This window comes from Rhincodon typus, chromosome 3 (assembly GCF_021869965.1).
Source record: "Rhincodon typus isolate 14 chromosome 3, sRhiTyp1.1, whole genome shotgun sequence".
In the NCBI taxonomy this organism is placed as follows: Eukaryota; Metazoa; Chordata; class Chondrichthyes; order Orectolobiformes; family Rhincodontidae; genus Rhincodon; species Rhincodon typus.
In genome coordinates this window covers 66,247,074-66,263,891 of record NC_063334.1, presented here as the reverse complement: position 1 = coordinate 66,263,891, position 16,818 = coordinate 66,247,074, and the positions used below count along the sequence as shown (strand labels likewise).

Here is a 16,818-nt window from a genome sequence, read left to right as displayed (position 1 = left end):
GCAACTGTGCTGATACTAGAAGCTAAAGACTGGAAGAGAAAAAACATGTAAACTTTAAAATCAAACTTCCCTGGATATATTCTGGCCTGAGTTAGCTAAACCGTCACGTGCCATCTACTCAGCCTTAATATGTACTGCTCTAGTTCTGTGTCACCCGTGTGACTTCTTCCCAATTTTTTTTTCTGAATTAGAAGTAAAACAGTAAATAAATGAGACAGTAATTCAAGCAATAGATTGTGTATGCACATTGTTGAAATAGATTAAACCCAGATTTTTTAAAAAAAGTATTTGCCACAAGTTATGCAAATTGAGCTATTCCCAGGAGTGATTTCTGTGCTATTAGGTTTAAGTGTTATCTTTAGGGAAATGTGCCAACATATGGTTGACATGGATGGCGTTTGTATGTAATGGGGTGTGGTTACTCTCCAGTTTTCATCAACGTTACATTCCCCCTCCCCCGTCCACTGCCAAATCTGTGCTGTCGTAAAAAACCACGTGTCCTGCTCCAATTCAGACTGTAAACGTTACAGGGACCTCATAGATGAACAGAATCCCGTGGCTCGAATCTAACGCACGGCGACTCCCACACCATAACCGTGCTTTTAGGATAAATGAGGAAACAGATTTAAAGAAAGCAGGACGCTTCTGTTCTTACAGTCAGGACGCTGATTGGAATAACATCTCGTAGGTAAGTCATGTCAAAGCGGTATCCCACGGCGGTGTATTATAATTGCACAGGAGGACGTCGGTTCCAAGTTGGGCAGTTGATCCACGGGTCCTGCAAGTTTTCTCCAAGTTGTTACGTTATAACGTACTTCTAAGAAAAAGCTGGCGAGAAAAGATAGTGTCACACCCTGATATTCACGCGATGTCTGGTAGCTTAGTGACCGAAGTAAAATAAAGTACATTTGTTTTCAAAAAATGCCCCTTTGTCATATGGCATTTTGGATTCCGGTTGCTTTTAGTGCGCTGTGTTAGAGAATTGTACAATATTTCTTAATTTACTTGACTTGTCACTTGAACTGTAGACGCGGGCCGTTCATAGATTCAAACTCAGTGTAGTTCAGTACCTGGATACAACACAACTTTCAGTTTATCACCGCTTCAGCTAAAACCTGTTCCTCCACTGAGATAACGTCTGAATGTTAAACAACATATTTGTTATAAACATTGCATTTTATGTCTTGCGTACAAAGTCTAAGGGTGTGCTGCTATAGAATAACTTCTGAAAGTCCGTGTTGTGCACGATATGCTTAGTAATTGTATTTTTTTTTGCAATTATTAAAGTTGGAAGTCTATTGAGATGATGAAACCCAGCGAGCCCAGTGGATCTGCTTTCCTAAAGGTCGACCCTGCCTATATGCAACACTGGAAGCAGCTTTTCCCTCAGACTCAGCTGAAGGTCGGCTCCCTGACAGTGATTCCCAGCCAGCTCCAGCCACTCGATAGAGCTGGCCCGGCAAGCGAGATCCTTCGCCAGCACTCCGGACATCTCACCTCCTCGTCGTCCTCATCCACCTCCTCGTCCTCTTCTTCAGCGTGTTCCCTGTCTTTCTCCGGCCTGACCCCGGTTTCTGTGCCGCAGATCTCGGTGCTGGGACAGCGCCTGGTTTCTGATCCGTCCTCGGCGCTCAACGGCAACCAAGGCAAGGAACTGTGCTCCTCGGGACCGGAGAGGACGCCATCATTCTCCTTCACAACAGAGGATCTGGACTATTACCTGTACGGGCAGCAGAGGATGGAGATCATCCCCGTCATCAACCACACAACAGACCCCAATAACCGTGAGTAAATCATGTCTGTCACTTTCCAATATACCGCCTGTCGTATGTCCCTCCCCACAACGTTAACAAAGGAAGTAGATTTCAAATTGCAGCATAGACCAAGTAGATTGTCAAGTAAGGTGGAACATTTGATTCACTCAATTAGAAAGTTCGCCCTGACATATTCCAGCACAATTAGATAATATTGGACAAAAGCCGGGTCACAAATTTCCTGCATCCACACCACTGAGTCTCCCAGCCGCTGACGGACAAAGTTTTGATTTGGTTTTCAAAATGCCCATATAAAGTTTTCACCAGCTCAGCCAGCCCAGTATGAAATCGAAGGCGACTGGTTTGAAGGGAAATTGGAAAGACATGCGGCGCACATCCATCATTTAAAAAGACGGAACACAATAGTGCTTGACACTCTGAAGATGTGTGCCTTATTTTGGTTTGGCGTGAAACTCAACCGAATCAAACATTTCCTTTCTCGGAATCAATAAGAGGTACTGCCAAGTGACAGAAGTTGCTCTCTAGTATTGGCACTGCCTGAAGCTATCTTTGCGTATGTACAAACTGGTGCTCACGCGTTTCCTTACAACCCAGCGAAGAGGACCAAAAAAGCAAGAACATCGGTCAGCCAACGGTCCTATGAAAAAGTATTTTCAGGCAAATTATCCCAAACTGTTTTACCGACAGTACAGACCAATTCTCAAAAAAAAATCAACATAATGGCAGTTTAACATACCTCCAGCAAACCAAAAATAAGCAAGTGCTTAGCTTGCTTCCAAATATTAATGCGATAATGCACAGTTTGACATGGAATATGCCTGAGTCAGAGGTGAGACACAGGACAAGAAATCAAAAAGACATCAAAGAGTTGAAGACATTGTTTTTAGCTGCGATTAATGAGCATCATAATTAAAGCCATAGTTTAAATAGGTATTTGAAAACCCTGTACAGTGTAAAACTAAACATGATTTTAGGTCAGCCCTAAGGTTCAGAAATACATTTTTAAAAAAAAATCTCACACAGTGAAGGGCTCTGATTGTTCGCGCTGCAACTTTTTACTTCAAAACAGTTAAACATTTAAACTAGTTGATAGGGACGTGGATGCAGGAGTATAATTCCATCATCGACAGACTCGAGCCAAACATTTGTTTTCTGGAATCCATAGATACTTTTCTGTTTGATCGATTTTTTTTTCAGCAGCTAAGCTGAGATAACTCATTTCATATATACAACAGCTTGGATGAATGAGCAAGGTCCTTATAGATGCTGAGGTAAACAGAAACCAGTGAAAGATTTTACTGTAAGACTGAGATGGATCCTGGAGTTACAGAATTAACTGATAACCGTCATCCAACTTCCCTCTCCTGAATTCTTTCAACATCTGCAAATAAAGTAACCCGAATGATCAAAGGTGTCAAATTAGCACATATTCTTCATAAACTAAGCGGTCATTTCAAGAATGACTACCTTCTCTAACTATAGCTTTATTATCCATATTTCCTTTGGTTGAAAGGTGGTGAATGTTTATTTAACGTGATAAAATGGTCCATCAGCACTAATCTCCGTCGATAACTGCCACACAAAGATGAGCGATGAGCGGACAAGACACAATTAATTGCCACTAGTTTTCTGGAGAAAGCTGGCCGAATCGACTGTATCAGGGCACCGATCGATCGCCTCAGAGATGCTATTCATCATCTCGGTATTGTTTGGGTCTCTTAGGGACTAGCCGTAGTTTTATCTAAAAATCCTATCTGTCTTCCCACCCACCCACCCACCTCCCCCCACAAACTCCGCCAGCCTGGTAAAATCCAATCAGCTACCCACCGTACAGTCCCAGTCTTCTGTGTAACCAGGAGCACACCAAGTATTGGTAGGAAAGCACAGCAAGACACATCCGAGTGAAGAAGTACTCACAAGGCAACTGTTTTCTCCAGTTGCATTGCAATCTTAAACAGCATAATTTTTACATTTACATAAATAATTAATGATCCTGTTGTTATTTACACAATTGATACAATATGTGGCCAACCTGATTTATAGATTTTTCTATAAAACGCATTGTGATCGTTGTGATAGGGACTTATCAAACGACTTACAATTTAGAATTTATGCTTTGGAGCACAGACACTCGCCTCATGTATGAATATGTGGGTGGGTGCATTGCAAATATATTAATCTGCCAAGTTAATGCAATCTTGTATTGACAGCAGAACAAAATTATTAGTAGTCGAATGATTTTCTAATGTTGAGTATTTGAAAATACATTTATCTAATAGATAAATGCTATCTGTATTTTGTTCTGTGTAATTTCACTTTTGCCTCCGATTGACTATAAAGCATGTGTGATATATAATAGTTTACAAATTCAAATAAGTAAGAATGTTCGACATTGTTCTTTGAAAATATCGCTTTCAGTGTGATGACGGAGGTTAAACTGTGGGTGCAGATCATGTTGGCTAGAGATTAAACGTAAAGTATAAAAGGAACTTTGCTTACTGTTACTTTATTCACTTACAGTTGGTCGCGGGAATATTTCATCCGAACAATCCTGTTTGTATGAAAACTAACGGGAAGTAATAAAAACATATTTTACAAAGTAAGGGATACGGTCTCTTATTAGAACAGTTTTTTGAGTAGTTCAAGTTATTCCTGTCTCACTGTAAAGTTAGAAGGAAGCGTCCAAGCAATGCTTGACAAAAATGGAGGACCCTTAAAAAGTTTAACAACAAGTTTAAGGAAGAATCTGCAATCCTGGACTTTAATTCAATGAAAACATTTTGTTTCCCCTCAGCATATGGTCGGGTGGTGAAATCTCCAAGTGTACAAAGCATTAGAACTTTTAAATCTTTTCGACTACAATAAACCAAGTAAACAGAGCAATTGTCCTTGTATTTCCTCCGTTCTGAATGGCTGTAATTTTTTTTTGGATGATTGTTGTTACGAGATGCGATGCAAGAATTGCCTTGAAACAAACAGTGCTGTGGTAGCCCTATTAAAATCTCGATTTCAAAACTGGGATTTGTTAATGTTTCTGTGTAGTTTCAGACAGAGGAGTGTGAGAACAAGATAATCATAGTGGGTTCAAAAAGCGTGTACAACCGAGTGTTCCCCACTCTCGTATTGTAACTAAACGCGCACAATAATTTAAAATATCTGACGCTGTTGGACATAATTTATTTAACATCAAAAATTATTGTCAGCATTGTATGGAAATATTACGACATCTTATATCAATGCAAGTTAAAATGCGGTATGTGTGTTTGCTGAGGACCGTATGTGTGTGCCGTTTAGTTGCATTAATAAAAAAAAACGCCCTCAACAATCTAATGGAAAACTTTAGCTTAACCCAGTGGTTTTAATGCTGTAAACTTTGAGTTAGAAGGAAAACATGGGACTCAGAAAAGAGGCTCAGTTTTGTGAAAAAGCTGAAGAGCAACAAGGGAAGAAATATGCGCCAGTTTCGATTGGTTCCAGTCCTATTCTCCTTGTCCTTCTCCCATTCATAAAAATAATACAGCTTCGAAAGCTCGACACCACCACACGAATGAGTTTCTATGCACCAGACGCAGTCAGCTACAGTCAGAGCAGCAAACCTTCAGAGACAAGGTTGAATGGCAAATTCTGTTGCAGAAGGGTCTACGTTGTCAGTAGACTGACTGGATTAACCGCAGTGCTCACTGTTTTAGCATCGCGCCATCCCCCTGCATCACTGCCCTTTTCACAGGATCAGAAAAGTCACCTGAACTTTTTAACTGTTAAACCTATGTCTATATCTCATTTAGAGCACTAGTTATATACCCCAATGTCTCCACAATTCGCTGTCTGAAGAATATTGTCTTTGCAAGGCAGCTCGTTTTAAACGTTCCCACCCAAAGTCTCGTTCAATCGGGATTACGGTAATTAAAATATGTCGGATAGATTATATTGCTAAAGTAAAATGAACTGTTGGATTTAAAGTATGTCATCAGTCTTGTCTAGTTACTAGTTTTTGAAATTAATTAAATTGAGAAACAACCTCTGTCTATTATAAATAAGGAAATCATTCATTTGCCGTGTCCTTCCATTCTGGTCAATAGGGTAACCCGAATGATTTCTCGCTAATTTGACTTTCTTTGTGTCCGAAACTGTTGTTGAATTCATAATGGTAAACCATTTATCATAGCCAAGCCATTTATGACACATTTCTTGCTGCTTTAATGAATGGATTAAGATGTCTTCCCGTCACATTACGGTGAATCGTGGCATTTACTGCTGAGCATATTCCCAAGTTTCCAAAATCAAACAAATCAAAACCGCGCCTAAAATCGTGTTAGAATACTATAATACATTGATATCTGCCACCGTATTCCATTCCCCACCCCACCTGAAGACTTAAGTGTGATACTTAAAGTGCTCTGCAATAAGGTAGAATGCAAAATGCAGAATAAGTTGGAGCGAGATTGGCAGCAGGAAACTATTGTATGGATTAACTGAACAACTCCTAGGTACGGACATAGAGGTTAGTTAGTGTGCATTCTGCAAACCTGGACCGTGCAGTATTGCAGGCTGAAGTGCTCTCAATGAAACAGGAAAACATGCAAATTAAACCATCTCACTACAGAAGTGTGAATTTTACACTTACGGTATAAACTGTTGTATAGCGATAGACAGCAGTTACTGAGGAAAGCTTTTGCTTCCAATTGTAAACACTAAAATATACGTAAATGATCAATTAAAACAATTACCTAGGGCAGGATTTGAGAATGCTTTTTCTTAAAAAAGCTGCAATGCTCTTAATGTTTATATTTAGTTGAAGTCGTGAATGGGACGTAACGCTCCATCTGATTTTATCCTTCTCTTTGGGTGAACAATACAAGGCAATATGACCTTTTTTTAAATATAAAAAGAAAATCGCTTTAAGAAACCGAAACAAAAGTACGCAGTCTATTTTTGCCTTTAACAAAAAAAAAATGCCAATGTCTGTCCCCCTGTCTGAATTGCTGAAGTCTGTATAATAAATAGAGTCTTTAACTCTTATTGTAAATTGCAATAAGCTGAGTAAGGGATAAGTTGACATTTGCTGTTTCCTGCCGTCTCCTTTCACTAATCGAGTGTCTGGGTCTTTCCCCTCACAACACTTTTCATCAGCCCTTATTGTTGGCACGTATTCTAATCTCATATCTTCCTCACTACTCAGTCAATTCAATCTCCTCTCTCAGAACAGTCATTGTAATCTGACCTTCCTCCTTGCTGTCTAGCTTAACCTGTCCCTCTGCATTACCACTAAGGATTGAATGAAGCATCTTCAATCCCTTGGTACTCACGTTATCTTGCTTACTCCCTGACCTCCATCTGTTCCACTGTAGCTCCATTGCTCATGATCTGCCTTTCTACCCAACATTTACTACATTAAAAAAAGTAATTCATTGCGAGGAGTACTTTGAGAGGTTTCAACATGAACGCCATTGCATAAATCTAAGTACAATTGTTAGTACAGTAGTGATCGATGCCTCTTCTTTCTCAGTTCATCTTTGTTGGTGATTAGAGTAACCTGCTTCCTATCTGTTCTCCTTTCTTTGCCATTCAGTGAAATATGTCAGCCCTGTTGCCACTGAGCCAAACTTGCCCTTTCACTTATGACTTGATTTAACCTATTTCCCTCTCTTGCCTTTCAGTCTAACCTTCCTTTGCTGCCAGATTAATTTATGACCCTGTTCTGGTCTAACCCATGCCTTTTCCACTGTCATACAGACTGAGTTGTTTTTCCTTCACTGACTACTCTAAATTGTCCTTCTGTCCTTAGGCTGTGACATGTGTGCTGACAATCGGAATGGTGAGTGCCCAATGCATGGGCCACTACACTCACTCCGTCGCCTTGTGGGTACAAGCAGCAGTGCAACAGCAGCTCCACCTGATGTGCCATGTGGCCTGCGTGAGTTGCCACGGGAAGTGTGCTTATGTACGAGCACTGTGCCAGGCCTGGGCTATGGCATCTGTGCAGCACAACGCATCCCACAGGGGACCTGGCTTGGGCCTTACCAGGGAGTTGCCATCTCCAGAGAAAAAGTACAAGTTGGAGCTCTCAGGAACAGTCGTCACCTCTGGGAGGTAAGAAGCAACTGACCTTAAACTACTTGAACATCAGCTTATTTTATACTATTCATGCATTGATCTGCATTGTAAATGTTATGTTAAGGCTACAACATGGCCAACCATGCTATAGGATAAAACGTCATGTACAATAACATCATTTGCATGAAATATTTTGAGTGTTCTTGAATTTGACATTATACTCTAACTACAGGAATGACCTTTTAATGACAAATGTTTTGAAGAGAATATCAAAAGCAAGTCTTGTAAAAGTCACATTATACAACATTAAGAATACGGAAATCACACTGCTCCAGTAATATTAGAAATTAATTATCAAATGACATAATGCACAGTTAAACTCATTTTTGGAGCCTCTTTAAGTCCTTTCGGATTGAACACATCAGTCTACTTGTGATACAGGCCTTTACAATATATGTTTTGTATCTTTACATGAGACTGAGCAGATAGTTTGCCAACAACGAGTTCTGGTCATTTAGGAGCAATTCATCATATACTGTGATGGCTGTGGCATTTTACACTTCTTTGCTTGCAGTCTATTTTCTACTATTAAAAAGAGTAATATGTGCTTTTGTAACTGATTTTTTGGGATATTACTTTATCTTTGCAGGCATTGATTTAAATATAATTCTTATTTTAATAATTATTGTCTACATCTAAATGGGACACTGCAAGAAATGCTGATATTTTCACATATGTGTTTGTTGGATTAAGCACTGTTCTAACATATGAGCCATAATATTAACATGAGATCTTAGAACTGCAGAAATGTTCAACAAGTTGAATACGTAATGAAGAGTAGCCCAGGTTGAGTAAACAAAAAGCATCTGAATGAAGTACCACTTATTAACCCTCATGTCAGCCAGCAGCTTGTAGCAAAGAAGAAATCACCACAAGTTTCTAGCTCATTTCTGCTGCTTGCCATTATGCTTTTGAAATAGGATCCCACACTTAACCTCCACATGATTTTCATGAAATGGCTGTGTTTCCAAATTAATTGCTCAGAAAGTTAAGCATGTGGCTTATCTGTGTAATCAACTTTTTAATGATGGTATAATTGCTAAGGACTGCCTATCAACCCTCTTGGCCAGAAAGAAAACAATCATAATCATGGAACCTAGTTCTTTCTGGTTGTGAAATGATTTAGGAGGTTTTAAAAAGAGAAAGGAAAATATAATTTTTCTTTGCTACGTTTTATTTTACATTTTTCTCTCCTTATTTCTCTTTACATACCTGATTTGACGTTGAATTCACCCCTCTATTAAACCCTTCTTCTCAGTACTTCCTAATTTTGTTTCTTAATCCTTTAATCTCATTGTTTAAGATGATATCTGTTCTATTGTTCACCAAGCTACCAATTACCCTGTTACCATTGCTTCATTGCTACCAGCTTGCACTTCCAGTGATTTTGTGGGCAACAAAAATTGAAACACTAAGGCTCCAATTTGCATTCCTGAGTCGAGGGTGCCTATTCACGAGAAATTCATGAAAAATGGCTGCCCACACTTTAGATTTCAGTCCAATTGGAGTGAGGGGTTACTGGGCTGGGATTCAGACTGGGCATTCAGGAAGAGGCTAAGAGCTTGCCAGTTCCGAAAATGACCGGTGCGTAAAGCCTGCCTGGAGACTCTGACACTGTATTCAACGTTTAAAAATAAAGATTAAAACAGTAAACCTCCATCCTGCTCTTATCCCTTACTGCCTGTGTCCCATTCATACCAACCTTTGCTAGTGTGCCAATCCCAACTGGCCTGTCATATTGCTATGCTAATCTATCCATCTTGTCTATGTCCTTATATCCCGTGGTGTCACACTGTGGCCATTTAGCAAACACTACAGGTTATCATACCTGCTACGGCAGTCTACTCATCTCCATGGGCTTTTCTCAGCTATATGCAAAATTGTCTCCATAGCCTTTTATAGCATTTGTGCTAAATCATAACACCCTGCCACTTACCTTTGCCCTTACATCACCATGCCAACTCAACTGTTATCAGGTATAGGCACCAATCAGGATGCACCTTGACAGAAAACAAGGTTACCAGTCACTATTGAAAAGAACACAATATCATTGATACAAAAAAAACAGCCAAACATTGAAATTGGTTTAACTCTTCCTTTATGTAAATTGACTTTTCACTCAAGTGCTTCATAACTTATGTTAACAAACATTTCCATTCAATAAGCTGTCAGAGCCGTCCAACATTGTGAAAATGATAGTTTGTGAAATCAGTCGTACAGCACAAATCTTGTTATGGTTTATATGGCCAGTCACTGAAATGCATAGCACGATTTTAACTCCACACATCTTTGGGACAGTTTTTTTTAAAACTTTGCTAGTCACAATGAATGTATGAACCTTTTACACATGAACATGCTTCATCACGAATCCAAAGGGAATCTTTACTCAACCAAAGGCGCCTTACCTCCATGAAAGATGTCCTGGAAGCAGATTCGAAAGGAGAGAACATAAAGCTGCCTCCAACTTCATTTATCATACCACGTTAGTCTGCACTTACACATAGACCCCACGGCCCAGCTTTACACTCCTTGACAGATTGATACTTGTTCACAAGTTGGACAATCCAAAGGAATAATGAATCATTTCCACCCAAGTTTCTCCACAGTTAATAGTCTTCAAGGGGTCCTGCCCACCCCTTCTTGGATGTCTGATACCCATCCTTTAAAGATCATGGGAGCATATCTGCAGGGGTACCTTACTTCTCCAAAGGGGTACACGAGCTATCTAAAAGAAATTAATTGACTGCAGGTCTGCTGTTACCTGGTTGGCTCTCAACACTCAAGGTTTCAGACCCCAATGACTCCAGAATCCCAAATCAGTGGAGGCAGTCGGTTATTTAAGTGGACACATGTGTATGAATTACAGCCCGACCCATACCCAGCCCTGAAGCAATGAGAGATGTCAGCTCAGGAGGTAGAAATTACAATGTGTGACTTCTTTCAGCATTTTTGAAGCAGTGGGGATGCCCTCTATCCTGATATAAATCTGGGCTAAATGTGCAATCATTAGTCTAACTAATGGATGTGCCACTAGCTATTCCACTCCATCACAATCTATCTCATTGTGCTTTCTGGAATTCAGCTGTCACTGATCGCCATCAAGACAGACATTCATGTTATTCTTTACAGTACTAGGAACTGATGCTACCCCAATGGCTCTCCAATGTGAAAGCATATCTGGAATAATATTCAATGATATATTGCTCACATTAGTTGTGAAAATTCAACATGTCTAACATTATTTTGACCCCTGACAAGCCTAATATGAATAATTTGGATAATAAATGTAATAAAAGGACACTGGTTTACTAACTGTTAACATCTGACTATAGTTTACTTTCAAAGAAGAAAACATTTAACCTTTACTGGAAATGTTTTATAGTCTAGTTGTTTAACATGCTTTGATGATGCAGATATAGCTACCTATTTAACCTGTACTATTAAAGTTTCAAAGTTACAAATTCAAACAAGACTAGAGAAGTTGGGTGAGTATTTTCTTGCATTGTAAATTGAATGTTTTAAAAATATCGCCCCTTCTATTGAATTATTTGGCAGAATCAAGTTGCAATTATCTCCATAATCCTGAAAAATTCAATCATGCCATTTCGAAATCTCTTTGCAAAATGAATCAGTGTTATTTCATTATGCTTCTACATAATTTTCTTCAAAATGAGCTAGAATCTATGAGATATGAGCAACTGATATACTTTATATGGACTGTGGAAGTGCTGCACCAAACAGGTTGTGAGTTCTTTCCTTTTACTGTACTTTGTTGTATCCTTAATACTCAACTGACACCGTAACTGTAGTGTTGAAAAGACAGGATTGTTTTCTTAGTGCTGTTCAGTTTTTAAGGGTGGTTCTTTAATTGCTATTTGCAAGTTTGCACGTTTGGTATTTTTGCACTAATTAAAGTACAGAAAAATGAAGTTGTGAAGTGGAAAATCATTTCCATTTGTATCACTTTTTTTTCATTTTTTTAGTGGGATGTGGACATTTCTGGCATGCTAGAATTTGTTTCTCATCTATAATTGCCAGAATTGATCTTGCGAAGGCAGTGGTGAGCCACCTTTATAAGCTATTTTTCTCACTTGGTGCTGGAATATCTACAAACTGCTGGGAAGGGAGTAAACCATTTTTAACCAGGGCCAGGGAAGGAACGGTGATTTAGTTCCATGTCAAATGAGCTTGGAATGAGTCATCGAGTCATAGAGTTATACAACACAGAAACAGATCCTTTTGTCCAACTTGACCGGGCTGACCAGATATCCAAAACTGATCTAGTCCCATTTCTCATCATTTGGCCCATATCCCTCTAAACCCTTCCTATTCATATACCCATCCAGATGCCTTTTAAATGTTGTAATTGTATCAGCCTCCACCACCTCCTCTGGCAGCTCATTCCAAACATGCACCACCCTCTGCGTGAAAAAATTGCCCCTTAGGTCCCTTTAAACTTTGTCCGTCTCACCTTAAACCTATGCCCTCTAGTTTTGGACTCCTCTACCCTGGGAAAAAAAGACCTTGGGCTATTCACCCTATCCATACCTGTCATGATTTTATAAACCTCTATAAGATCACCCCTCAGCCTCCAACGCTCCAGGGAAAATAGCCCCAGTCTATTCAGCCTTTCCCGATTGTACAAACCCTCCAATGCTGGCAACAGCCTTGTAAATCTTTTCTGAACCCTCCCAAGTTTAACAACATATTTCCTATAGCAAGCGGGCCAGAATTTATGCAGTATTTTAGATGTGGCCTAAAGAAAGTCCTGTACAGCTGCAAAATTAATTTACTAGTGGTAGCGTTTCTCTGCATCTGCTTCCTTATCTTCCCAGATAGTAAAGGTCATGGCTTTGGAAGGTGTCATGGATGGAGCTTTGGTGAGTTACTGTAGTGCATCTTCTATACAGTACACACTGCTGCCACTGTGAACAATGTGGCGGAAGTGAATATGTAACTTAGTGAATGGGGTGCTGATCAAGCACATTGCTTTGCTCAGGATGGTATCAACCATTTTGACTGTTCTAGAAGCTGCAATTTTCCAGGCAAGTGGAGAGTATTCTGTAACACTTCTGATCTGTGCCTGACAGCTTTTGATGAGTCAGGAGATGGTTACCACAGAATTCCAAGACTCTGACCTGTGGATTCCAGTGTTTTAGCTGTACTACACTAGTCTGGCTAGGGGCACTGTTCGATTTGTGCAAAAACATCTGTGCCATTGCTGGATGTTGTCAGGGTCCATAGCCTTTGCGGTATGTAAAATTGATTCAAGTCATTTGCAGACCGTTTGTTACGAAGACCACATGCAACATAAAGCCTTCTTTACTTTGCCCCAACAGTAAGGAAAATTACTTCTAGATTCTATTTCAGCAACATTGTGAAAACATTCTAGAAGACTATATTAATACTTTTACTAAAAGTAAATATCAGAGCGAGTCCTTTAGCTAGGATGACAGCATTGTGAGCTCAAAATAGTCAAGACAAAAACATTTTTTAATGTATCTGACTCTGAAAAGAGTGCATTGCTATGTTACATTCCATGCTCTACACCAATCATTCCCATGACAGTCACTTTGGGTGGCACTGGCAAGCTTATTGTCAATTCATGAGGAATTGAATGCAAATTTGTTCGGTCTAGTCATGCCAATTGAAAACTAGATTGAGACTGCCCAAAGCCATTTCACTTACAGTTGTACCATTACAGTTAACAGAAATGAGCAGTTTTCCTGTCTGAGCTGGATTCAAACTGAGTACCTATTGCAGTATCTCATCCTCCATTATTCTTGCTTGTATTTCTTACAGATAATAATATTGCCCATATAAAATTCTTCAATGAAAAGGGAATTGAGTTAATGTTTATAACATTTTAGTATGTGAATCCCAATTATAATGATAAGCTCAATCTTTCATATGCAAAATTACAGGTGTATTATCTGTTGTAATTTCTTTTCCAGGCATATGCAAGATTGTGGGAGCTATCGGAACAAAGTGTCAATTAAAAATAGCCTCGTGGGCCCAAAGCCCATAGACTTGCAAGAATTTATTTGTGGCAACAATTTAGATCTTTAGCAAGTGTCATAACATTTCAAACATAGTTTAAAATTATTTACAATAAATAAGTAATATTCCACAAAATTCTTTCAGGTCCTTGGTGACTTATCGCAGTCTGGGGAGAAGTGATAGTATGTACATTGCTGGACATTTTGTTCAACGCTGTTGAAAGCTGAAAAAATGCTTGCATTTGTATAGTGCTTTATCATGGCTCTTAGAAACGTCACAATGAATTATCTTGAAATACTGTGACTGTTGCTCTGTAAGCAAACATAGCATTCAGTAGGCAGTCTGCAGGATTCCACAAACAACGACGAGATTAATGAACAATTTATCTGTTTTTGGTCATGTTGGTAGAGGCAGGAGTTCTTTCCAGGAAACCAAGTGATCTCATTGTTCTTCTTTAAACATTGCGATGAATGTTTCACATCCATGCAAACTCAAGAAACAGACAGAGAGGATGGTGTCTTTGTTCAGTGCAAAATATTTCTCACAATGCCACACTCGCTTAGAACTACAATACACTGGGGAGTCAGTCTGGAGCGAGACTTGATCTCAGCAACAGACATTAAGGCAAAAACATAACTGGTTACAAAACTGAAGCAAGTCAGAGAGGAAATACTGGAGACTTGAGCTGCTATTTTTTAAGCCTCAGGAAAAAAAAAAGCAAATTACACTGGAGTGTCACCAATGTAACATGCCTATTAAACTTAGAGAGAAGTATAAACTTGGTAATTGTAGACTAATTAGTCTGCAGTGAGTATGAGCAAATTGTGAAATGTTTTAACTCTTGGTAGGAACCCTTTGAGCTTGAGTTTGATGTGCAGCAGATTTTAAACATTGGGCTTCAGTTGAACTTTGCCAGTCAACCTATTTTGAGCAGGTAGCCAGCAGAAGAAAACAAAGAGTGGGTGTACCAGAGTCCAAACCTGGCACCAAAGTACCAGCAGCAATGTAGGCTACAGGTGGTGAGGAGTCTATGGTTTTATAGACCGTATCAGTGGAGATGTGGTCACAGCAGAGGCTTAGACAATTGCTGTTTTAGCCTCAGAAAGAAGGCTTTTTTTCATATAATTTCGATTACCTTGATGCCTTTTCAACAACTTTACCTGATGGTATAATGCCTACTTGTGAACAAATTAAAATGCTATTGGGATTCCATGAGTACCATGACAGCCAGATTCTTATTTATTTTTAAGTAATATGAGTTAAGCAAAGCCAACCTGAATGGATTTGATAAGAAAAAATAATGTTTGAGAAACTTAATAGAATTTATTTTGTTGAACCCTATTTTGTTGTACCAATCTGATCCTCAAGTGGGTAAACTGGTCACCGAAAGAGTTGGAGTTACTTTGGAAATGTAGACTGCGGTCTGCAGCTGTGAATAGTGATGGTAGAAGTTCCAATTTTCTTTCCATCGTATGTCTGGTAAGAAATCGCCATTGCTCTTAATGTCTGCCATTAGGGCATGTTGGAAAGATTTACAAATTGATAGTCAACCTGTTGTGAACACACCATCCTTGGTTATCAAGTCCTGGAGTATGAATTAAACTTGGAGATCTAGCTCAGGGGTAGGGATCACCCATTGTGTCACAAGACCTCCAGGACTTGCAGAAATGTGGTTTGAACAAAGATATTTTTGTGCTGAGAAATTCCTGAAACCCCCAGTGCCACCCTGGTCCAATTGGGCTTCTGTCTCTCAGAATTTTGAGCGAGGTCAAGAGATTCTAAGGCATTTTGGCCCTAGATTATCTACTAAGATTACCTATACAGCTAATGCTGATTATTTGTAAATATTTTACGGGATAAGCACTTTGTTATGTGTTACCATTCTCACTGTTGAGGCAGGAAATGATGGATTTGAATCCCACTCTGCTACTCCAAGTAATGGAGACTTGAATATGTGATTGAAATACAAAGAAGATATCTTGTTGGGTACTTATATTCAAATGGTGTTAGAGTGATAGCAATCCTGCCTCTGAGTCAGAAGATTTGGATTTGGGCTTCAATCATATCAGTTTTTGAAAACAGGGATGTCTATGCTGTCTCTGAATGCTGGGCCACTCAACAGAGATGTTCATGCAGGTTGCCCACCTGTAGTAATGGGTAGATGGGATTCATCAGCCTACCTTGCAGCTCAACTGAGAAAAAGTAACCCAAACAAGATAAAAGCTGTGAGGAAGACAATGAGAAAATACTTCAGCTGTCTTCTCTAGTAATTAGCGCAAGAATCTCATGTGAGATTTGTTAGAGCATGTCTTACAACAGAAGAGCAGAATTCCTTGTTAGTATGTTTTCTGTTTTGTAAATTTCTTCATGTGTGCTGTAGTTTCCTCATTTTGGTAATACATTTATCATTGTTAAAAGTAGTATTAGTAAACAATATGAACTGCGGTACACTTGAGTATATTAATTGAAGAAAATTACAGCATAGGATCCATAAATGACTGTGCCTTTGAATATATTGCTATTATATCACTTTTGCTGATGTTTAATGTTATTACTTGCAAAGTAAATCCGCATTTTTAACTGTTACATTGAGAGTTTTAAGCATCAGCAGTTATAGATAGAATCTAAGACACTTTGTTAAAAGTTTTCATCTTACATTTTTTTTCAGCAGAGCACAAACTACTTTGCTTTTATCGATTGACTTTTATTGACTTTTAATAGAGAGAAAATCTATTGAAGTTGTGCTTCTCTGAGAGTATCTCCAGATATCGCAAAGTTGTTTTGTTGATTGAATTAGGAAGTGGAGCAGTTTGAAAGAAAGGACGATCAAGGCTAGTCACTGATCCCAGACAGTCATTTATTGCTCAGTATAACTTTATTTGCTTATTACCAAAAAGAGGGAAAAGAATGTAAAAGAAAAACAATGCTG

At 39.1% G+C, this 16,818-nt stretch overlaps 1 protein-coding gene across 1 annotated transcript; it reads left to right on the top strand.

Moving 5' to 3' along the window:
* The first annotated feature begins 525 nt into the window (after window positions 1-525).
* Window positions 526-16,590, top strand: LOC109938875 (putative histone-lysine N-methyltransferase PRDM6). The gene is made up of 4 exons (XM_020537173.2): window positions 526-688; window positions 1,288-1,784; window positions 7,561-7,865; window positions 16,558-16,590. The coding sequence occupies exons 2-4, from the start codon at window positions 1,304-1,306 to the stop codon at window positions 16,588-16,590; spliced, it is 819 nt and encodes a 272-aa protein (XP_020392762.2). The 5' UTR covers window positions 526-688; window positions 1,288-1,303.
* Window positions 16,591-16,818: the final 228 nt, after the last annotated feature.

What these genes read in the sequence shown, in the direction of transcription:
- LOC109938875 (XM_020537173.2), top strand. Translation starts at nt 1,304, where the DNA reads ATGATGAAACCCAGCGAGCCCAGTGGATCTGCTTTCCTAAAGGTCGAC. An exon ending in CACAACAGACCCCAATAACC is followed by an intron (nt 1,785 to 7,560) that starts GTGAGTAAATCA and finishes TTCTGTCCTTAG; the next exon opens with GCTGTGACATGTGTGCTGAC. An exon ending in ACAGTCGTCACCTCTGGGAG is followed by an intron (nt 7,866 to 16,557) that starts GTAAGAAGCAAC and finishes ATTTTTTTTCAG; the next exon opens with CAGAGCACAAACTACTTTGC.